Here is a 24,924-nt window from a genome sequence, read left to right on the forward strand (position 1 = left end):
TGGTTTAACCCTGGTAGGCAACTAAGCACCACACAGCCACTCACTTATTCCCTCATCCCAGTGGGATGGAGGAGAGAATAGGAAGGGTAAAAGTGCAAAAACTCTTAGGTTGAGATAAAGACAGTTTAATAAAAAAAAAGAAGAAAAAGAAAAAAAAGTAAAGAAAAAAACAAAGAAAAGCAAAACCAAGAAAAAGTGCTGAAAAAAAACCAACCAACAACCAATTGCTTACCACCAGCTGACTGATGCACAGACAGTTCACGAACAATGACATCCCCAGCAAATTTCCCCCTCCTCTCCAAGTTTTACTGCTGAGCACAATGACATATGATATGGGATATCCCTTTGGTCAGATGGGGTCAGCTGTCCTGGCTGTGTCCCCTCCCAACTTTTTGTGTACCCCCCAGCCTACCTGCTGGTGGGGCAGCATGAGAAGCAGAAAAGGCCTTGACGCTGTGTAAGCACTGTTCAGCAACAACTAAAACATCAGTGTGTTATATCAACAGTGTTTTCATCACAAATTCAAAACAAAGTCTGGGGAGGTCCCCACTGACTTAGAGCTATCCAACGTTATTCCAATTTACGAGAAGGGCATGAGGGGAAACCCGGGAAACTACAGACCTTTTAGTCTAACCTCAGTACCTGGAAAAATTATGGAGAAGATCATACTGGGTGCTATTGAAAGGCATTTAAAGAACAATGCAATCATCAGGCACAGCCAACATGGGTTCACAAAGGAAAAGTCCTAACTAATTTGATATCCTTCTATGATAAGATCACCCACCTAGTGGATGAAGGGAAGGTGGTAGATGTACTTTTCTGGATATTAGTAAGGTATTTGATGCTGTCCCTCACAGCGTCCTTCTGGACAAGTTGTCCAACTGTGAGATGAGCAGGTACATGGTGCACTGGGTGAAGAACTGGATGAAGGGCAGGGCTCTAGGGGTTGCAGTGAATGAGGCTACATCTGGCTGGTGACTAGTCACCAGCGGTGTTCCTCAGGGCTCAATTCTAGGGCCAGTTCTGTTCAATATTTTTATCAGTGATCTGGATGCAGGAGTTGAATGCACCATTAGCAAGTTTGCTGACGATACTAAACTGGGAGGTGCTGTTGACTCTCTCAAGGGACGAGAGGCCTTGCAGAGGGATCTGGATAGACTGGAGCATTGGGCAATCATCAATGGCATGAAATTTAACAAGAACAAATGCCGGATTCTGCACCTGGGACGGAGTAATGCCGGACACAAGTATAAATTGGGAGAGGAGTGGCTGGAGAGCAGCCCTGCAGAAAAGGATCTGGGGATAGCGGTTGGCAGTAGACTCAATAGGAGTCAGCAGTGTGCCCTGGCAGCCAAGAGGGCAAACCGCATCCTGGGGTGCATTGAGCACAGCATAACCAGCCGGTTAAAAGAGGTGCTTATCCCACTGCATTTAGCGTTGGTTAGGCCTCACCTTGAGTACTGCGTGCAGTTCTGGGCCCCACGATTTAAGAAGGATGTTAAGGTCCTTGAATGCATCCAGAGGAGGGCAGCAAAGCTGGTGAAAGGGCTGGAAGGCATGTCCTATGAGGAGCAGCTAAGGACTCTGGGCTTGTCTAGTTTGGCGAGAAGGAGGCTGAGGGGCGGCCTCATTGCTCTCTCCAGCTTCCTGAGGAGGGGAAGTGGAGAGGGAGGTGCTGAGCTCTTCTCCCTGGTATCCAGTGACAGGACACATGGGAATAGTTCAAAGCTGTGTCAGGGGAAGTGCAGACTAGATATTATTGTGGTGGTTTAACCTTGACTGGATGCCAGGTGTCCATCAAGCCACTCTATCACTCCCCTCCTCAGCAGGACAAGGAAGGGAGAAAAATAAGATGGAATAAAAAAAAACCCCAAAAAATTCATGGGACAAGATGAAGGCGGTTTAATAAAGCAAAAGGCTGTGCTCAAAGCAAAGGAAAACCAGAAGATTTATTCTCTACTTCCCATCAGCAGGTGATGTCTGTCCACTTCCCAGGAAGCAGGGCTTCAGTACATGTAGTGGTTGCTCCGGAAGACAAAAGTTGTAAATAATGAATGCCCCCAGTTCCTCCCCCTATCTCTCAGTTTCTTATTGCTGAGCAGATGTCATATGGTAAAGAATGTCCCTTTGGTCAGTTTGGGTCAGCTGTCCTGGCTGTGTCCCCTCCCAAGATCTTGCCCACCCCCAGCCTGCTGCTGGGGAAAAAGAAATGTTGGAGAGACAGCCTTGATGTGTGCTGGCACTGCTCAGTAGTAGCCAAAACACTGGTGTGTTATCAACACCTTGCTGGCTACCAATACACAGCACAGCACCATGAGGGCTGCTGTGGGGAGAATTAACTCCATCTCAGCCAGGTCCAATACAATTGCAAAGCATTTCTTTACCAAGAGGGTGGTCAAACCCTGGAACAGGCTTCCTAGAGAGGTGGTCGATGCCCCATGCCTGTCAGTGTTTAAGAGGCATTTGGACAATGCCCTTAATAAGATGCTTTGACTTTTGGTCAGCCCTGAAGTGGTCAGGCAGTTGGACTACATGATCATTTTAGGTCCCTTCCAACTGAACTATTCTCTTTTGTAGCACCATACAAGCAAGCTATTATGAAGAAAATTAACTCCATCCCAGCCAAACCCAGTACATTCTCCACCTCTTATTCCATACCATTTACATCATGCTCTGGTCCCACACTATCCAATACATTATCATTAAACACCACCACCCCCTCCCATCCTTTTATATATACACTGATATCATTCCATTAGTCTATGGGCTAGCCCTGTAAAATGTGCATAAAAATGACCATTGAATTAATTTAGTCCATGACTTTGGGCTCCACCTGTTATGGGGGTCACTCAGGAAAGGAGAGATGGTGTGTGGTATTGTTGCACTCTGAAGTCACCTCAAGTTGCATCACTTGCCTGGTTCCTCACGAGATTCAGTCTTCATTGGTTTGGGTGAGTCCTACTATAATACCTTTGACATATGGCAGCCACAGCAGTGGCGATATACAGCACCATATAATACTGGCATCATACAGCAATGGCGTCATACAATTCAAATCATGGGTTATTTTCACCCAAGATTAAATCTCCTTGAGGTACACATTGGACTTCCCCATCCTTCTGTATTACCCACCAAGTACACCTAGGTCCTTGAGCAAAAGTAATCCCATGAATGAGTTTGCCTTTTCCCGAGGAAGTAGTAACCCAGACTTTTCCAGCCAGTTCCTTATGTGTGCTACGGGGACCTTATATCCTTCCACAGTACATAGGGGTTTCAATTGGGCAGGGCCAGGTCAATTGGCAGATCATCTAGTGTTAACTAGCCAAGTGGCTTCTGCTAAACGTGTATTTCAATGCTTGAATGTCCCAGCACCCACTGCTCTCAGTGTAGTTTTTAACAGTCCATTGTATCATTCAGTTTTCCCAGAGGCTGGTGCATGATACACCCACTCAACGCCATGCTCTTTGGCCCAGGTGTCTATGAGGTTGTTTTGGAAATGAGTCCCGTTGCCTGATTCAATTCTTTCAGCAGTGCCATGTCACCATAAAACTTGCTTTTCAAGGCCCAAGATAGTGTTTTGGGCGGTGGCATGGGTCACAAGGTATGTTTCCAACCATCTGGTAGTCGCTTCCACTACTGTAAGCATGTGGTTCTTGCCATGGTGGGTTCGTGGTAGTGTGATATAATCAATCTGCCAGGCTTCCCCATATTGATATTTCAGCCATTGTCCTCTATACCAGAGATGTGTTAGCTGCTTGGCTTGTTTGATTATGGCGCATGTTTCATATTCATTGATAATCTGTGCAATGGCATCAATAGTCAAGTCCACCTCTCAGTCACGAGCCCATCTATATGTTGCATCCCTTCCTTGATGGCCTGAGGTTTCATGGGCCCATCGAGCTATGAAAAGCTCACCCTTACGTTCCAAATCTAGATTCATCTGAGCCACTTCAATTTTAGAAGCCTGGTCCACCTGCTTCTTGTTTTGATGTTCCTCAGTGGCATGACTCTTGGGTATGTGAGCATCTATGTGACGTACTTTTACAACCAGCAATATCTTGCCACAGTTCAGCAGCCCAGATGGGTTTACCTCTGCACTGCCAGTTGGTCTGCTTCCATTGCTGTAGCTACCCTATAAGGCATTTGCCACCATTCATGATGCAGTACAGAGATAGAGCACTGGCCATTTTTCTTGTTCAGCAATATCTAAAGCCAGCCATCAGTAAACAGGGCATATTGCTTCTCATTTTGTGGTAATTTGTTATATAGTGGGGTCTCTTCAGCACAAATCACCTCCTCTGACAACACTCTGAAGTTTCTGCCTTCTGGCCAGTCCATGATTACTTCCAAGATTCCTGGTTTGTCAGGGTTTCCCATTCGAGCCCATTGCGTGATTAGTGGAACCCACTTACTCCACGTAGCCATGTAGCATCAGTTGCATGACCCTCCCTTTGAACATCCACCCCAGCACAGGCAATCAAAGTGCCAAAAGGAGCTGTGCTTCAGTACCAACTACTTCTGAAACAGCTCAAACATGTTCATATGCTGCCAGTATCTCTTTTTCATAGTGGGCCTCAGATCCTCTATATCCCCAGCTCCAAAACCCTAGAGGTCAACCTCTAGTCTTTCTGGGTGCTTTCTGCCAGAGGCTCTAGGTGGGGCCATGGTCCCTGCCTGAGGTGTAAAGGACATTATTCACATCTTGTGCTGTCTGGACTGGCCCAAGGACTATCACACGAATTCTCCCCCATTTAATTTGATCAAAGGTGTGTCACTGCTCAGGGCCTTATTCAAAACCATTCTTCTTCCAGGTCATTCAATAGAGAGGGCTTACTATCAGACTATAATCTAGAATATGCATTCTCCAAAAAACCACAACACCTAAGAAAGCTTGTGTTTCTTTTTTGTTAGTTGGTGGAGACATAGTTGTTATTTTATTGATCATATCCATAGGGATATGATGACGCCCATCATGCCATCTTATTTCTAAAACCTGGATGTCCTGTGCAGGTTCCTTGACCTTACTTTGTTTTATGGCAAAGCCAGCTTTCAGAAGAATCTGAATTATTGTTTTCCCTTCCTCAAACAAGTCTGCCTCTCTTTTTCCCCATACAATGATGTCATCAACGTACTGCAGGTGTTCAGGGGCTTCACCCTGTTCCAATGCAGTCTGGATCAGTCCATGGCAAATGGTGGGGCTGTGTTTCCACCCCTGGGGCAGTCGATTCCAGTTGTATTGGACACCCCTCCACGTGAAAGCAAACTGTGGCCTGCATTCTGCTGCCAAAGGGATTGAGAAAAATGCATTTGTGATATCAATTGTGGCATACCACTTGGCTGTCTTTGACTCCAGATTGGAGCTCTAGCATGTCTGGCATGGCAGCACTCAGTGGCAGCGAAACTTCATTCAGACCATGATAGTCCACCATTAGCGCCATGCTCCGCTAGATTTTTCTTACTGGCCATATGGGACTATTAAAGGGTGAGCGAGTCTTGCTGATCTTTGGCTCTCCAGTCATCAAATCAGCTTATGGATGGGAATCAGGGAGTCTCAGTTGGTGCAATATTGTCACCGGTGTGCTGTCATGGTAGCAATTGGCACCTGTTGTTCTTCAACCCTCAGCAACCCCACAACAGAAGGATCCTCCAAGGGACTGGGCAAACTAGACAATGGTTCAATTTCCTCCGCTTCCAAGGCAGCTATACCAAAAGTCCACCAATACCCTTTTGGGTCCTTGAAATACCCTCTCCTGAGGTAGTCTATGCCAAGGATACACAGGGCTTCTAGGCACGTCACAATAGGATGCCACTTATTCCCTCTTAGTCTCACCTCAGCCTCCAACACAGACAACTGTTGGGATCTTCCTGTCACTCTAGAAATCCAGATGGGTTCTGCCCCTTCATGGCTGTCGTGGTTTTACCCCAGCCAGCAGCTGAGTACCATGCAGCCGCTCGTTTACTCCCCCCACATCGGGATGGGGAAGAGAATTGGAAGAGTTAAAGTGAGAAAACTCGTGGGTTGAGATAAAGACAGTTTAATAGGTAAAGCAAAAGCCGCGCGCACAAGCAAAGCAAAACAAGGAATTCATTCACCACTTCCCATGGGTAGGCAGGTGTTCAGCCATCTCCAGGAAAGCAGGGCTCTGTCACGCGTAACAGTTACTTGAGAAGACAAACGCCATCACTCCGAATGCCGCTGCCACCCCCTCTTCTCTCTTCCCCCAAGCTCCTTATAAACTGAGCATGACGTCACATAGTATGGAATATCCATTTGGTCAGTTTGGGTCACCTGTCCTGTCTGTGTCTCCTCCCAACTTCTTGTCCAGCCCCAGCCGTCCCGCTGGCAGGGCAGTGCAAGAAGCAGAAAAGGCCTTGGCCCCGTGTAAACACTGCTCAACAACAAGTCCATAGAACAAAAACATCTCTATATTATCAGTGCTGTCTCCAGCACAAATCCAAAACATATCCCCACACTAGCTACTATGAAGAAAATCAGTCCTCTCAGCTAAAACCAGGACAATGGCTCGATGGCATTAGGGTACACTCTGCACTGGTGTCCACTAGAGCCTTATACTCTTGTGGGTCTGACATGCCAGGCCATCAAACCCACACAGTCCAATAAACCCAGTTGTCCCTTTCCTCCACCTGGCTGGAGGCAGGGCCCTTTTATTCCTGGACAGAATATTCATTACTTGATTTTTTTGTAATTGCAAACCAGAAGTCCCTTTATTAGGTTCAGAAGTAAGGTCTTCCTTTCTACTCTGCTCCATAGAAACTGGAGCAGTAAATTTCATGGATGGATGTCTTTTGGCTGTTGTTTTTTTCTTGCAATTCCCATACCCAAGCTTCTAGTTCTGAGATAGGTTCACCATCCCACTTCCTCATGTCCTGTGGTTGCGCAGGTAGAAACACAAGGTGGCACATGGTATGCGCCACCAGTACCCTTTCCCTTGAGCAGAAAAAGTGTGGCTCTTAATAGCTGAGATATTTGTAGGTATGGGCAAGGAAGAAGACATAGTGTCTCTCTGTTTTGGTTACCCAAGGATGTTCAAGGTAATGAAGACTTATTGTAACAAGGGAGAAAACATCTACCCCACAGGAGAAGGGGAAGGTGCCATTCTGTGTTTCCTCCAATTAATACCTCTCAGAGGAGAAAAGGGAAAAAGTGTAATTTTTAATTGTCTCTATGAGATGGTTTCTGAAGTACAGGGAAGGCATCAATGGAGGGCCCAAACACCAGATTAGGCTCAAGGCCAGTGTTTTTATCAAACTGCATCAGCTAAAACCAGCCTTTAACAAGCTCTCAAATTTGATGTACAGCAAAAAAAAGGGAACATTGCATGGATCAGATAAACCAATGTCAAGAACAGATAAGACAATATCATGACCAGCAACTGTTAAACAAATAATTATAAGTTCCCTCCAATACACTCTGGTCAAATCTGTTGTGGCCTCAGAATGACATCAGCCAGCTCTCAGCACTCATGGGTGTATCTCATCAGGGCCCATGGACTTATGTATGTCCAGTTTGCTTAAGTATTCCCTGATCTGATCCTCTTCCACCAAGGGTGAGTCTTCCTTGCTCCAGCCTTTTTCCTTGGTGTCTGGGACCTGGGATTCCTGAAGGCTGGTCTTGCTAGAATAGACTGAGGCAAAGAAGGCATTCAGTACCTCTGACTTCTCCATGTCCTGTGTCACCAGGGCCCCTGCCCCATTCAGCAGCAGGCCCACATTTTCCCTAGCCTTCCTTTTGCCACTTATGTACTTATAGAAGCCCTTCTTGTTGTCTTTGACATCCCTGGCCAAATTCAGTTCCATTTGGGCTTTACCTTTCCTAACATGTCTCTGCATGCTCGGACAGTGTCTCTGTATTCCTCCCAGGTTACCTGTCCCTGCTTCCACCCTCTGTATGCTTCCTTTTTGTGTTTGAATTTGGCCAGGAGCTCCTTGTTCATTGATGTGGTTTAGCCCCAGCTGGCAGCTGAGTGCCACGAGCCTCTCACTCACCCCTCCCCCGGCAGGATGGGGAGGAGAACGGAAAAACAATGGCAAAGCCTCGAGGGTTGGGATAAGGGCAGTTTACTGGGACAGCAAGGGAGAGGGAAAACAAACAACAGTGCTGATAACAGATATTCACAATGGGTGATAACAGAGAACAATTTACCAATCCGAGGACCTGATCTGATGCTCAGCCCGTCCGGACTAGCCCCCTTTTATGGTGAGCATGACATCACATGGTATGGAATAGGCCCCGGCCAGCTTGGCTCACCTGTCCTGGCTCCTTGTGAAATTAACTCTATCCTTGTCAGAACCAGGACATTCATCCATACAGTCCTCCTGGCATTTTTGCCTGATTTCCTGCTTGTTGGGGTGGACCGCTCTTGATCTTGGAGGAGGTGATTCTTGAATATCATCAACCAACTTTCTTGGGCCCCTCTTCCCTCCAGGGCCTTATCCCATGGGACTCTATCGAGCAGATCTCTGAAGAGGCCAAAGTCTGCTTTCCTGAAGTCCAGGGTTGTGATCTTGTTTTTTGCCCTGCTCCCTCTTCTCAGGATGCTGAACTCCACCATTTCATGGTCACTGCAGCCAAGGCTGTCTTTGACCTTCACATCCCCAATGAGCCCCTCCTTTTTTGTGAATATGAGGTCCATCAGAGCACCTCTCCTCATTGGCTCCTCTGTCACTTGGGTTGGGAAGCTGTTATGAATGCTCTCCAGGAACCTCCTGGATTGCTTGTGCCCTGCTGTGTTGTCTCTCCAGCAGATATTGGGGTGGCTCAAGTTCCCCATGAGGACCAGGGCCTGCAAACATGAGGCTACTTCTAGCTGTCTATAGAAGGCCTCATCCGCTTGTTCTTCCTGGTCAGGCAGCCTATATCAGACACCCACTACAATGTCACCTTTACCTGTCTTCTCTTTAATCCTTACCCATAAGCTCACATTTGGCTCATCATCCATCCCCAGGCAGAGCTCCATGCATTCCAGCTGCTTTGTCACATAAAGGGCAACTTGCCCTCCTTGTTTTCCCATCCTGTCCTTCCTAAAGAGCCTGTACCCCTCTATTGCAACACTCCATTCATGGAAACCATCCCACCACATCTCCACGATCCCAACAAGATCCTAGCCCTGCAACTGCACACTAATCTCTAACTCATCACATTTATTCCCCATACTGCATGCATTAGTGTACAGGCACTTCAGAGAGGCAGCACAGCATGCTGATTTCCCAGAAAGAGTCTGTTTCCCTCTCACATCAGTGCCTTGTAGGCATTTCTTGCTTACATGCCAATGATGGAGGTGACCTTATTTAAGCCCTGTTTTGCTGATTTTGTGATCCCTTTCCATCACATCACCCCAGGCCCTTTGCTCATCAGCACTGTCCATCACTCCCTCACAGAGCGGCTGGGAACTCTCTCCCTCCCTGTTCCTAGTTTAAAGCCCTCCTTACCAGGTCAGCCATCCTGCTGGCAAAGATACTTTTGCCCTGCTTAGTGAGGTGGATGCCATCTCTCCCAAGCAGATGTTCATGCTTAAACAGGGACCCATGGTCATAGAAACCAAAACCCTGTTGCTGACACCAGCTTCACAAGCAGCTATTGGTACGCAAGATCAGTCCCCTCCTCCTCACTGGCAGGATCAAGGAGAACACCACCTAGGCCCCCATACCCCTGATTATCACCCCCAGAGCTCTGTAGTCACTTTTTGACTCCAGGTTGCCCCTGGCAGTATCATTTGTACCTGCATGGAAGAGGGTAATAGTCAAAGGGTCAGACAAGCTTCAGCAGCCTCTCCATAGCATCCCAGATCCAGGTCTCTGGCAAACAGCAAACCTCTTGTCATGGTTTAACCGCAGCGGGTAACTAAGCACCACGCAGCTGCTTGCTCACCCCTCCCCCCCATTAAGGGGATGGGGAGGCGAATGGAAAAAAAAAAACACCTCATGGGTTGAGATAAAGACAGTTTAATAGGATAACAAAGGAAGAGAATAATAATAAGAATAATAAAGCAAGCGATGCACAAATGCAATTGCTCACCACATGCAGAAGGGAAAAAAAACCAAAACCCGATGCCCAGTCTGTTTCCGAACAGTGATTCTGCCTCCCAGCAAGCTTCCCCAGTTATATATGGAGCATGACATTATATGGTGGGGAATGTCCCTTTGGTTAGTCTGGGTCAGCTGTCCTGGCTATGCTCTCCCAGTTTCTTGTGCACCTGGCAGGGCGTGAGAAGCTGAAAAGTCCTTGACTTAGTGTAGGCAAAACAACTACCTAGCAACAACTAAAACCATCAGTGTGTTATCAACATTGTTCTCATGCTAAATCCAAAACACAGCACTATACCAGCTACTAGAAAAAAAATTGACTCTATCATCTCAGCCAAAACCAGGACACTTCTCTATATGACAGGTCAGGTCAGCAGATGGGTGCCTCCATCCCTTGCAGCAGGGAGTCACCCACTACCATCACTCACCACTTCTTCCTGGTGATCTTGCATGGTTTAGGGTCAGTTGGCCTAGATGCTTTGCTTGAAAGCAAACCTGACGCCTCCTCAGCTTTGAGGGCAGTGAATCTGTTCCATAGTTGCAAGCCTTCAGGTGGAGCCAGTAGTCTTCCTCTTGTTGCCAGAAGTCACCAGCTTTCATTTTTCACCTTCCCCAGAGGTTGCACTTGCCATTCTGCTAGGGACAGACTCTTGCCTGTGTTTCCACTGCAGCCAAGGTCCGGGCTCTTGAAGCTGTTGTGTCTCTGAGAAGATCCTGACTCTATCTGTGATGCTGCACAGCCTGCTGACTTCCTCCTGTAACTCCTCCACTTGGTGACTGCAGGAAAGAAGGACACCTCTACCAGCCTCAGGGAAAGGCCCCAGGCACTCCAGCCTATACTTGCAAGGCTGCATCCACCATCTAAAGCTCTATTTAGGTCAAAGCCTCTGCCCTGGCAGGGACAGCTGCTCTAATCTGAGGAATATGCCATATGTCATGTCACCACCATACCTGACAACATATAGGCTGGTTTGAACTGTGATGACAATCCCCCTCTGCAACAGCTATTGCCTCTGGGAGGCTATGCTCCAGGCCTGGCTCTTTTATAGGCCTCTCCCTAGCACCAGCTAAAAGGGGATTTGACCCTCTCTAATCAGCAGGTAGCTGTAACAAAGGCTCCAGGCACCTTGGGTCAAGGGCAGCTGACCATGCTTGTTAGAAGCTGCTAGAGCTTCCTCAGGCCCACTGTCGCGTGAAAGGGTACAAGTCTGATATGTGGCTGAGGGAGGCCCTCCCGTTGAGTCACGAGGTTCAGAAAGGACCCCCTTGCTTTCTAAACTCCTTCTCAGAGAGGAGCCTAGGTGCAGCTAGGTCCAGTCTTAGTCCCAGACTTGGTCAATGGTTTATGTCTAAAGGATTATGTGTGTAGCCACTTATCAGAGTCAACGTTTGCCTGTCAGAGCCCCACTAAGGACTTTCACTGAAACAGTTTCGCAAAGTTGAAAAGAAAAATAGGTAATTTATTGGAGCGACAGATATAAAAGTTCGGAATTGCCGTTGATAAATGCACTAACTGCAACACTTTTGAGCTCAAGTTAATAGTTCAGCGCTTTTATTAATGATAGTTTTCCCGGGGTAACATCCGACATAATCGGAGGCGCAAGTCTTACCAAAGAGGCGTCCCTGCTTGGGGAGGAGAGAGGTCCAGGCCCGTCGACCCGTCCGGATAGTTGGAGTTCTCGTCCTCAGAAAAGAGGATTCTAAATGCCAGATTTATACTTTTGGCGAGGTGGGACTAAGTCAGGTATTGTGTGTCGATTGGCCCTTAACAAGGCTTGTTGTGCAGTTGATCGGGGCTGGGGGGGGAAGTGGCGGAGAACAAAGGCGTTCAGTACAGAGGAGCGGTGGTCTGTTTAGTTTTACCAAAGTAACGTCAAGCTGTGAAGGCTCCCCCTCACCCCAGGCGTCACTTAGTTGATTAAGGAGCAGACCCGTCAGGCGCTGCATCTTGTTAAGATGAACAAATTGCTCATCTCCTGCCCCTGTTCAGGTCCAGTGCTTATCAGGGCAAGATAAGCAAGTTGCTCAATCCCTGCTCTCGCCCAAGCTGGACTCCCCCAGGGCCCCTTCTGCTGGGTCATAATGGCCCTGTATTTGGCACCAACAAGCCTGGACAAGTCCGGCACCCCACACCCACATCTTTGTGGCTCCCCTTACCTTGTCCTTATTTGGCATCAGCAGGCACCCTCAAGTTTCTCAAAGGATTCCCAAGGAGTTCCCCAATGATCCTGGACCCTGTCCTCAGAAGCTCCCAAAGCAGAACCCAGAGATTGCTATGCAAACTGCTACATCTGTTGGCTGCCTCTGTTAGCTGTACTCATCTTGATGGATATCACATCTGGATACTGGGGCTGAGGCTCTCCTGGGACAGTCCTGGGAGGGGCCCAGACAGGGTGTGTGTTTCTGAGTCCCTAATTTGGGTTGCCCACCTGCCTTTGCGCCTCTGTGCCCTTCTAGGCTTGTGGAGATGGGTCTTTGATGGGCTGATAGCTCTCCTGTGATGGGCCTGGGAGGAGCCAGGGCAGGATATTATTTGGGCTCCTCCACCTGCCATTGTCTCTCTGTTCTTCTTTGTGGGTGTACAGATGAGTTTTTTATCACATAGCATAACATCTCTCACCAGTGTCATGAACACAGAGATATAAAAGGATATTGGGTACAAAATATTATTTTTTTCCTTTCCCTCATGTGTATTTGATCTAGTGGGTTGGAGTCCTGGCATTCTGAAGACCATGGTCATTTAGGCAGGTAAATTTGCTGACCTTTTAGTCTTCTTAGAAGGACTAGATGTTATGTACCACAGGATGGTATGGAAGTGATAGGAACCTGAAAGGATGGACCTCGGATCAGGGAATATGCTGGACTTTTGTTCAGTCTCTGGCTAGATTTCTAAAGAAAGACAGCACAAATACAGTCTAGATCAGTGGTCCCCAAAATGGGTATGCAAGACAATCCATTGTGGTGTGGGGAAAAAAAATATTTTTGTACTGTTACTAAATAAAATACAAATTATTTTAATATAGTGTTTATTTCATCTTTATCGCATCCTTTTTAATTTCTATTTTTGTGCATATGTTATACATAATATATTAGCACAGTAGTACATGTGTGTAATTGATAAATAAATATATGTATATTCAGGGTGCATGCTCAAAAATTTTTGACTGATGGGGTACATGATCAAAAAAATTTGGAGATCTCTGGTCTAGATGATCTCGTTGTTACCTGTCAAAAAGAGAATCGCCTATGTCCCCTTGTAGTGTGTTCTGAAACCTCAGGGTGGGAGGGGCAGGCTTCTGCACAGAAATTGGCTATTGTAATGGCTACAGAAAATTGTGCATATTGGGAACACAGGTGATCCAAAGCTTTTATTACTTCTGAGAACTGATTCCCTTGTAATAAAATTGTGAAGCAGCTCATGTACTCAACCACTTGTGGTCTATGGATCACCCCTGTAAAATGGCCATAAAATGTCCACAATATGTTCATTGAGTTCATTTAGTCCATGACTTTGGGCTCCATCTCTTATGGTGGTCACTCAGGAAAGGAGAGGTGGTGTGATGTGTGGAGTTATTGGGCACCAAAGACAGCTCAGGGCAGGTCATTGCTGCACTTGCACTGCTTCTTGTAAGGCTTGTTCTCCATTGGTTCAGGTGGTTCCTGCTACAGTAATTCTTATAACATGTAACTCAAATCATGGGTTACATCAATTTAAAGATATATCCATTACAATCTCCACACCTGGTCCCTTTGGACCAGACCATTGGGTTTAACATTACAATGAACTCCCCTTGCTTCTGCTCCAGCTTGAACTTATCCACAGACTGCAGTCCCTTAAGGGAGTGCCTGCTTCAAGTAGAGTCTTATCTATGAGCCATAGTCTTTTCAGGAGTATACCTGCTGTGGCACAGATTTATCCACAGCCACAGTTGCTTCAAGGTGCACCTGTTCCAGTGTGGTCTTATCCATGGGTGTCATCATTTTAGCCCCAGCCAGCAGCTAAGCCCCATGCAGCCGCTCACTCACTCTCCCCCAGCGGGATGGGGGAGAGAATTGGAAGAGTGAAAGTGAGAAAACTCGTGGGTTGAGATAAAGACAATTTAATAGGACAAACAAAAAAAAAAGGAAGGTAATAATAATAATGATGATGTTGTGGTGGTTTACCCTTGGCTGGACACCAGGTGTCCACCAAGCCGCTCTATCACTCCCCTCCTCAGCAAGGCAGGGAGGGGAGAAAATCAGATGGAAAAACCAACCCCAAACTCGTGGATCAAGATAAAGGCAGTTTAATGTAGCTAAAGGAAAAGGCCGCACGTGGAAGCAAAGCAAAAAGCAAAATATTATTCTCTACTTCCCATCAGCAGGCGATGGCCAGCCACTTCCTGGGAAGCAGGGCTTCAGTATGCGTACCCCTTACTCCAGAAGACAAACATTGTAAAAAAACAACAAATGCCCCCGCCCTGTTCCTCCCCCTATCTCTGTTTCTTATTGCTGAGCAGACATCATATGGTATGGAATATCCCTTTGGTCAGTTTGGGTCAGCTGTCCTGGTTGTGTCCCCTCCCAAGATTTTGCCCACCCCCAGCCTGCTGCTGAGGGGGAGGAAGAAATGTTGGAGAGACAGCCTTGATGTGTGCTGGCACTGCTCAGTAGCAGCCAAAACACTGGTGTGTTATCAACACCTTGCTGGCTACCAATACACAGCACAGCACCATGAGGGCTGCTGTGGGGAGAATTAACTCCATCTCAGCCAGACCCAATACAAATAATTATATATATATAAAAAAACCCAAGTAATGAACAGCACGATTTCTCACCACCCAAAGTTGATGCTGTGCAAGACCCCCAGCTGCCCAGCCTCTCAGCCCACATGCACAAGCAAAGCAAGACAAGGAATTCATTCACCACTTCTCAGAGGCAGGCAAGTGTTCAGCCATTTCCAGGAAAGCAGGGCTCTGTCATGCTAACGGTTACTTGGGAAGACAAACGCCATCACTCCGAACACCGCCGCCCTCCCCCTTCCCCCCCCCAAATTATAAACAGAACATGACATCATATGGTATGGAATATCTCTTTGGTGAGTTTGGGTCAGCTGCCCTGGCTGCGTCCCCTCCCAGCTTCTTGGGCTCCCCTTGCCTTCTCATTGGCAGGGCAGTATGAGAAGCTGAAAAGTCCTTGACTGCTTGGCAACAACTAAAAACATCAGTGTGTTACCAACATTATTCTCATCCTAAATCCAAAACACAGCACTACACCAGCTGCCAGAAAGAAAATTAACTCTATCCCTGCCAAAACCAGGACAACGGGCCACAATGCCTTCAGAGATACACCTGCTCCAGCATGGCCTTACCCACGGCCACAGTCCCTTCAGGAGCGAACCTGCTCCAACATAGCCTTACCCATGCCTGCAGTCCCTCCAGGGGTATACTTGCTCTGTCGTGGGCTTATCCATGGCCACACGCTTTGAGGTGCTCCAGCATGACCTCGCACAGAGCCACAGATGCTTCGAGGTGTACCTTTTCCAGCATGGACTTATCCTTGGGCCACAATCCCTTCAGAGGTATACCTGCTGTGGCACAGACATAACCACAGCCACAGACACTTTCAGATATACCTGCTCTGGCATGGACTTATCCACGGCCACAGATGCTTCAAGGTGTCCTGCGTGGACTCATCCACAGTCACTTTGACTCAAGTTCACACTGGAGTTCCGGCCTGTCCATTACAGCAGCACAGAAACAGCAGCAATGCCCTGGCCATCTGCCACCCCAGGTGCATCTCCATTGCTGTTATCAAAATGTTCCCAGGCACAGCAGAGTAAGATGATAAGCAGTACAGCACTACAGCAAGCAGCAAAAGCAAAACGCAGCCACTAATGAGCACTAGACTACAAGGCAAGCAAGTCCCATGGCAAGCACGGGAGCCTGCCAATTAATAGCTAAACAGCAATAACAGCTCTAAATTCAATCTAGCACATTCCAATCAAACCTGTCATTATCTTGAACCTTTCAAGCCCCACATTGGGCGCCAAAAAGGACTGTCGTGGTTTAACCCAAGCTGTCAACTAAGCACCACACAGCTGCTCACTCGCTTCCCCCACAATGGGATGGGGGAGAGAATTGGAAGAGTGAAAGTGAGAACACTCATGAGTTGAGATAAAGACAGTTTAATAGGTAAAGGAAAAACTGCACATGCAAGCAAAGCAAAACAAGGAATTCATTCACTACTTCCCATCGGCAGGCAGATGTTCAGCCATCTCCAGGAAAGCAGGGCTCTATCATGCATAACAGTTACTTGAGAAGACAAACACCATAACTCCAAATGTCCTCCCTTCCTTCTTCTCCCCCCCAGTTTTTTATTGCAGAGTATGTCATCATATGGTATGGAATATCCCTTTGGTCAGTGTGGGTCAGCTGTCCCAGCTGTGTCCCCTCCCAACTTCTTGTGCACCCCCAGCCTAGTCACTGGTGGGGTGTTGTGAGAAGCAGAAAAGGCCTTGACTTTGTATAGGCACTGCTCAGCAATAATGAAAACATCCCTATATTATCAATACTGTTTTCAGCACAAATCCAAAGCATAGCCCCATGCTAGCTACTATGAAGAAAATTAACTGTATCCCAGCCAAAACCAGCACAGTGACACAGCAGGCCTTTGAAATTATGTCTGAAAGCAAAGGGTCTGTCATAAATACTTCTGAGAAAAATTGCATTGCCTTCTTGCGTTCTTAAATCATAAGCGTGAGAACTTATTTAAACTACATGAGGATTATCAAGGTAATGTGTCATGGTTTAGGCCCAGCCGGCAGCAGGGTACCACACGGCTGCTCGCTCACCCCTCCCCCAGCATGATGGGGAGGAGAAGTATAACAAAAAGCTTGGGTCGAGATAAGGACAGGGAGAGCTCACTCACTAATTATCGTCACGAGCAAAACAGACTGAACTTAGAAAGGAGATTCATCTAATTTATTACTAAACAAACCAGAGTAGAGGAATGAAAAAATAACATCAAGTCTTAAAACACCTCCCCCCACCCCTCCCATCTTCCCGGGCTCAACTTCACTCCTGGCTTCAACCTCCGCCCCCCCCTCAGTGGCACATAGGGACAGTGGATGGGGGTTGTGGTCAGTTCATCACGCATTGTTTCTGCCACTTCTTCATCCTCAGGGGGAGGACTCCTCTCATCGTTCCCCTGCTCCAGCAGGGAGTCTCTCCCACAGGCTACAGTCCCTCACAAACTGCTCCAGCGTGGTCTCTTCCATGGGGTGCAGACCTTCAGGAGCAAACTGCTCCAGTGTGGGCCAGGGACTTGCTCCAGCACAGGCTTCCCACAGGGCCACAGACTCCTTCAGGTGCCTCCACCTGCTCCGGCATGGGGTCCTCCACAGGCTGCAGGTGGAATCTCTACACCCCCTCATCCGTCCTCCATGGGCTGCAGGGGGACAGCCTGCTTCACCATGGTCTTCACCATGGGCTGCAGGGGGAATCTCTGCTCCAGCACCTGGAGCACCTCCTCCCCCCTCCTTCTGCACTGACCTTGGTGTCTGCAGAGTTTCTCATATCTTCTCACTCCTCTCTCCAGCTGCAAAAGCTCTCTCTAACTGTTTTTTGTTTTTTTTCCTTCTTAAATACATTATCACAGAGGCGCTGATTGGCTTGGCCTTGGCCAGGGGTGGACCCATCTTGGAGCCAGCTGGCATTGGCTCTGTCAGACACAGGGGAAGCTTCTAGCAGCTCCTCACAGAAGCCACCCCTATAGCCCCCACCCACTACCAAAACCTTGCCATGCAAACCCAACACAAATGCTATCGTTTTAAACTGTTCCTTACTTCATAAATCCAGCTACTCCATGGAAAGAAATATGTACCTTATAAAACTGAGTTAGGTATCTCTTTTTTTTTTCCCCTCAAAAGAAATCATAAGTGATGATGGCCACAGGTTGCTATTGCCAACACAACTGGTGACTAGTTGTCAAAAGTCTTATGCATCCTCAGTGTTTTACCTGTTATATTGTTGAGTGACACGCTTACCCACTGCAGTAGTGAAGTTGGTATAACTCAATATACAAGTGGGGTGCCAGATAAGACTGTAGCTTAGTTGTGGGTGTGGCTATTTTACTATATGCAGATAGAACTAAGTTGATCCTAGGAACAATATATATTAGTATAGATGAAGCGGTACAAGCTCCCCAATATGAATTCCTCACTACTGCCATAACTTCATATCAGGATAAATGCTTCATCTTTGTAAATCACTTCTATGGTGCTGTTCCTTGGCAAATATTAAAGAGTGCAATATTATGCAACAGTGGCAGGTCATATATTGCCTATTAAGGACTAATTCTCTGGTTTATTTAATGAAACTCTGTTCCCTGTGTCCTTCAGGATCTTAGCTCTAGCAGAGCTCAATGTATTCTTTAGCTTTTCTATGTTCTTTTACTTCTCTATAGTAAACTAATGCTGATAATTAAAATTCTTATTTAAATTATTCATTGTTGTCTGCCAAAGGGAAATACAGACAGAAATGATCAGAATTTGTAATGCTAAGCTGTGTGTTGTGTGTGTTTTCCAAAACCTCGGTAATTTGTATTGTATCTTACTAGTGTTAGAACATTCAGCATTTGAATTCCTTGACTGGAAACTTAATGTGTAAACTTCCTATTTCTCCCTGACATTTTCAGCTGTAATGTGGCTCTGGGGGGGGTTCATATGTCTATTTGTTTTAATTTAGTTTGGTTTTAATCAACAAAACATAAAGGGAGGAAAAAAATGGTTAGTCTTTCAGGTCTTTGGATCTGGTACAGAAAATTGTGCATTTTGCATCATCTATCAGATGAAGCATTTGTCACACTGTTCCACTGAATTTGATGAAGTTTCATCAGGATGTAAAATGTTGAACAGTGTGCACGATGTGTGTATGTGAACTAAAAAAGCTGTGTCACATGCCATTTTGTTCACATTCTTTTCTTTTTTTGACATAGGAAAAGAAATCTAAGATATATATTAAGGGGAAAAAAAGATGGATTCACAAGATTGTGTCCCAACAAATTCAAAGCAAGATATCAGCCATCACATAAAGGGTAGCTCTGGTAAACATTATCTTTGTGGCTATTGTGCAGCCTTCACCAATATAGCAGTCACCTTTCCCATCCAGAAGGTTCTCTTTCGACAACAGTTGTATGGCTTGAAAACAAAGGATGCAGTGCATCAGCTGCAGAAAGATGGAATTCGAAATCTCTATCGTGGAATCCTTCCTCCATTAATGCAAAAAACGACCACCCTGGCTCTAATGTTTGGCTTCTATGAAGATTTCTCCTCCTTGCTCCATAGTCACACAAGTGCACCAGAACTTCTCACTCACAGCATGGCAGCAGTGCTTGCAGGGACCATGGAAGCCCTTCTTACACCTTTTGAACGAGTCCAGACTTTGCTTCAGGACTACAAACATCATGACAAATTTACAAACACTTACCAGGCTTTCAAGGTACTAAAGGTCTATGGGATTAGAGAATATTATCGGGGTTCAGTGCCTATTCTGCTCCGGAATGGAAGCAGTAACATCCTCTTCTTTGGCTTACGAGGACCTATCAAACAGTGTCTCCCTGAAGCAACTTCTTATAGCACTCACTTGGTCAATGACTTTATCTGTGGAGGGCTGTTGGGTGCCATGCTGGGATCCTTATTTTTCCCAATGAATGTTGTAAAAGTTCGCATGCAATCTCAAATTGGTGGCAAATTTCAGTCTTTTTCAGAAGTTTTTGTGACAATCTGGCTAGAACGTGATAAAAAATTAATGCATCTTTTCAGAGGAGCCCATCTGAATTACCATCGTTCTGTCCTGTCTTGGGGCATAATCAATGCAACATATGAATTCTTGATAAAGCTGTTATGAAAAACGTTACCTTCCTTTGAAGCCCCTCTATTCACTTGTGTATTTGTACATTTGAGGTCACTTAGTCTCTGGGAACAGATTAATTTATGGAACTTTTTGTGAATAACATAGAGTACCATGAAACTTGGAGAGAATTCAAAGCAGCAGTTACATTTCAGGAGAGAGATGGGTGATACTGTTAATGGCTGCTTAGTGTGAAAGGTAATTAGTCTTATTAACGGCCTTCAGTATTTATGGGGTAAATGGCAATACATCTAAATCTTGATGCAATTGAATATACTTCTAAACAAGTTAAAGTATTTATATGCTGGTGGATAAATTTACCCACTATGGAATAACTAGACAAATGCAAAGTAAAAAAATATTTGTATATTGGTTTAGTAGCTTATTCTGTCATTTCTGATGTTTCCTAATACTCCCAGTGATCATATTTTTCACTGTGCACACTGTATAATATGGAAGTCAAGAGGGGGCAAATGAAAGCTACTTCTTTTGCTTGATTTACTACAGAGGGTTAAGAACTAAACTTTCAAATAACTTGGGGTTCTAAATTATTTTTGGAGTTTAAATAGAAGCTGCCAATTTCTGATGAGGATGACTTTCTGAACCTCAAGTTTAAACTGAGCCTACACAAATTATTTTGCCAACCATTTTACTGCTCAGCTTTAACACGAGCATCATCTCATTCATCAACATAAGGGTACCTACTGAATATTTAACTTCAGTGTGAATTGACCCAGTGCAAAGTGAGATTGTGCCTATGTATGTGTGTGCCGTGAAATGGAAAGTTGGAAGGAGCAAAACAGCAATTTTATCTCAAACTGTAAAAGTGTTCTTTCTTGCTGAAAGACCTTCTATTTGCAAATTTGGTATACTCAAGTTTTCTGCTTTTGTATTGCTTTGTTTCTGTTGCAAATATACAAAAACTGATCTCTCTCTCTCTAATGCTCAAACAGTAATATAACTTCCTCTGATTGTCAAACTACTTAACAGATTTTTTTCTTTTTTGCAAACTATTTTTGTTTAATTTGGGCTGTGGCAGAATTTTACATCAGCACTGACAAAGTGAGATTTATGGATATAAGCATTTAAGGCCTTAAAGGGAAAGCAAGCATCACTACCAAACAGGTGACTGTCTTAATTCTTTTTTTTTTCTTTTTTTTTTTTTGGGTGGGAGAGGGGTGTTATGCATGAAAGTTCATGAAGTATTCTTTGTTTTGGGGGGTGGGGGCAGGAAAGCTTTCAGAAACTATTTTGAATTGTTCTTTTAATAGGCTTTCGGCCCTGTAAAACTATCAGTGATAGTACAGTACAGCAATAAAAGAATAACAGGAGTTGTGTGGCTAATAACTTACACTTCAAGCATTTGAAATTTGGTTAACAGATAACAATATGCAGTAAAGACAGGGGTGTGGTCAGCTGCTATGCATGAAGGTTACTTGCATATTTCATTCACCAACAAAGATAAAGGTGTAAAGGTATATTAGCAAACATATAAACATGACCCCAAGGGAATCCTAGAGTGAGGAAGAAAAAAACAAACAAACCATCAACACAAATATCATATTCCTCCTGGCAACAGACTCTAGATAACAACTCACCATAAACACTCCACCACCACCACCAGAATGAAACCACTGACCTTAGTGTGACAGCAAAATCAAATGTAACCAAGACTATTGCTGCTAAGGACAACCATTGTATAGTCCTACCCCTGTGTTAGTTAACGTTTATCCAAACAATGTACTAATTAAGACGTGATTGTCAAGAAGTAGAAGCGTAACTGATAAATTGTTAGTTTGACCAACAAGCCTTGAAGAGCCATTTGGACTTGCCAAAAGTACTGGGAAACTAGGGGAAAGGTAATTCTGGCAGGGGGAATTGCGACCACCAACCCATGGACCACCTACCCCAATTATACCACCTACTCAAAAGATAAAGGCGGAGAACAGAACTGAGCATGCGTTCTAGTTTGCGTGCTAGATGAAGAAATCTAAACCAATCATTTACTAGAATAACAATGCACGTGCATTAGAAAGATGAATATGTTAATGTTTTATGTATAAATAGCCACTGATTTGGAGCTTTGGGGTGCTGTCTTGGGACAGACACCCATATCTGTGCAAATATGCAATAGAATACCTCTGCTCTGTGTGTATATTGGCGTTTTGCACACCGGGTAAACGAACCCCCAGTTTTGGGACAACAAGTAGACACCCTTCACTGCTCCTTTATAGCTGCCTCAAGCGTTCCTGAGCCAAGCACCATGGAGCTTGGCTCACAGTCTCACAGGGCCTCACCCCTATGACTCCTCCTGAGGGACTAGCCTAGCTCTGATCTCTCCAAAGCATCAATCCCTTACTTGTTCAGATCAGCCTTTTATGAGCTGATCACCATCCTGTGATGGTACCCTTACTGGCCTTTCCTCTGAGCCTGACCCACACATTCTCACCCAGCCTGTTACTGAATCCATATGAAAGTTCCAGACATCCAAGCTGGTCCTTTACGTAACACCCCCCCACACACCCCTATCATCCTTGAACAGCCTGTATCCATAGATCACTGCATTCCAGTCATACAAGCTCCCAGTACATTTTTGTTATTGCAATGGTGTCATTGTTCTGCACACAGAGCTCTAGCTCCTCCTGTTTATTTCTCAGGCTGTGTGTATTTGCGTGCAGACATTTAAGGCAGGCTCCCTTTTGACCTTTATTATCTTTCCCAAGGGCTTTCTTGCTCCCATCAGCCAACCCCACATACTTACCATCTCAATCTTTGTTCCCTCACTTAACTGCAAACTACTGCATTACTACCATACCCACCCACCCCTGGTGTACCTAGTTTAAAAACTTCCTCACCTAGATTCATAAGCCTGTTGGCAAAGATGTTCTTTCCCAACTTTGTCAGATGGATCCCATCTTTCATTAGCAGTCCTCATTCCTCAAAGAGGAGCCCATGGACATAAAGGTCAGAGTCCTACCTACAGCAAGGTGAGACCACTATCACCCCTAGTAGCAGGTACTTCCTTGTAGCCTGAGACCCAGACAGTTGTATCTCTTAGAACCAAGGCCTTGATGTGCCAAGGGTACTTTATCTGGCCAGTGCTGGGGATTAGGCCCTGTAACACATCACCACCATCACACAGCTCCAAGCTGTCTGAACAGAGCTTTTAGACTCCTCCCTTCATGTCCCCTATTGCATAAATCACTGAAATCTGTTAGCTATATGCCTGCTTATCACTTAAATAGGTTCCCCTGCAGCAGCTGACCAGCAACTTGACACTTCCTATCAGCAGGCAATTAAAAACTAACTGTGCAGGTCCTTTTTAATTAAGAAATTGCCTATCAGGAAACAACTAACAATCAGTGTATGAATAGAATCCAGGTGACCTGTATTCAAGTTCTTGCAGAGCTATTAATGTGTGTCTTTGAGCTAGCCCCAGACCCCCATAAAAAAGAAACAAGAAACAGAAAGTCTTGTTTAATATTTTTTCAAGTACCATATGTCTGGTGTATACTTTATTGTGATACCTAAGATTAATAATGAGATGTCACAATATGAAAGAGAGTATGGTGGGTTAGCTTTGGCCAACAGCCAAACTCCCACCTAGTCACTTTCCCCTCCAACAGGATGGGGGAGAAAATAGGAAGAACATGAAGGAGAAAGCTCATGGGGTAACATAAAGACAGGGAGATTGCTTACCAATTATCATTGCAGGCAAAATAGACTTGGCTTAGGGAAAATCAGTTTATTGCCAATTAAAATATATTTGGCTAGTGCAAAACAATAAGACAAACATTAACACAATACCTCACCAACAGGCTCATCTTTGGTCTGCGGTGGGTCTGTTACTGAGTCACATGGAACTACCCATGTCCAAACACAGGACAGCCACTTACCCCTTCCCAGAAAGGCCTCTCCAGTAGTCCCCCCACTACCAGAACCTTGCCACATATACCTCTTGTCTCTGTGAAATCCATATTTAATAACTGTCATTAAAATATATATTCATTACACAATACCTTTACAAAAGTCACTTAAAACATTATCACAACACTGACAAATGTGAACAATGTACCTACACACAGTAATGCTCCAGCTCTTGTCCCTTTACCACCAACAGCAAAAAACAACACAAAAAAAAAAATCAAAGCTCACCACAATTATTTCACTCCCTAATAACATCCAGTTCAAGCTTTGCCTGCTACCTCTCACAATTACTGTTTTTATCTCAACCAATGAACTTTCTTCATACCTGTTCTTCCTATTTCTACCTGTCACCATTTAACCCCAGCCAGCAACTAAGCACCACACAACTCAGTTCCCTCAGTGATAACATAGTTAAGAAGGTGGGGGGGGAACCTGCACAGGTGTAGAAACTGCTGTGCAACAGCAGCTGGGAGGAGTAAGGCTATGTGAGAGAAACAACTATGCAGACACCAAGATCAATGAAGAAGGAGGAGGAGGTGCTCCAGGCACCAGAGCAGAGATTCCTCTGTGGCCTGTGATGAAGACCATGGTGAGGCAGGTTGTCTTTCTACAGCCCATGGAGGTTCACAGTGGAACAGATATCCACCCTCTAGCCCATGGAGGACCCCATGTTGGAGCAGGTAGATGTGCCCTGAAGGAAGCTATGACCTTGTGGAGAGCCCATGCTGGAGCAGGCTCCTGGCAGGAACTGCAGCCTGTGGAGAGGAGCCCATGCAGGAGCAAGTTTTCTGGCAGGACCTGTGACCCTGTGGGGAAACCCACACTGGACCAGCCTGTTCCTGAAGGACTGCACCCTGTGGAAAGGACCCATGCTGGAACAGTTTGTGAAGAACTGCAGCCTATGGGAAGGATCCACATTGCAGAAGTTCGTGAAGGGCTGTCTCCCGTGGGAGGGACCCTATGCTGGAGCAGGGGAAGGACGTGAAGGAGGAAGGAGCGCCAGAGATGAAGCTTTATGAGCTGACTGCAACCCCCATCCCCCCTGCATTGCTTGGGGGGAGGA

At 45.7% G+C, this 24,924-nt stretch overlaps 1 protein-coding gene and 1 long non-coding RNA gene across 2 annotated transcripts in view; one reads left to right on the forward strand and one right to left on the reverse strand.

Moving 5' to 3' along the window:
* The window catches only part of LOC142599194 (mitochondrial nicotinamide adenine dinucleotide transporter SLC25A51-like), a 51,370-nt gene extending 30,318 nt beyond the window's left edge, over positions 1-21,052 (forward strand). Inside the window, exon 2 of the mRNA XM_075739094.1 lies at positions 19,021-21,052. Within this exon, the coding sequence (XP_075595209.1) occupies positions 19,059-19,931 (873 nt within the window). The 5' untranslated portion in view covers positions 19,021-19,058 and the 3' untranslated portion in view covers positions 19,932-21,052. The remainder of the gene's footprint in view (positions 1-19,020) is intronic.
* The window catches only part of LOC142599246 (uncharacterized), a 426,921-nt gene that overhangs the window by 42,420 nt on the left and 359,577 nt on the right, over positions 1-24,924 (reverse strand). The gene's annotated exons all lie outside the window — the stretch shown is intronic.

This window comes from Balearica regulorum, chromosome W (genome assembly GCF_011004875.1).
Source record: "Balearica regulorum gibbericeps isolate bBalReg1 chromosome W, bBalReg1.pri, whole genome shotgun sequence".
In the NCBI taxonomy this organism is placed as follows: domain Eukaryota; kingdom Metazoa; phylum Chordata; class Aves; order Gruiformes; family Gruidae; genus Balearica; species Balearica regulorum.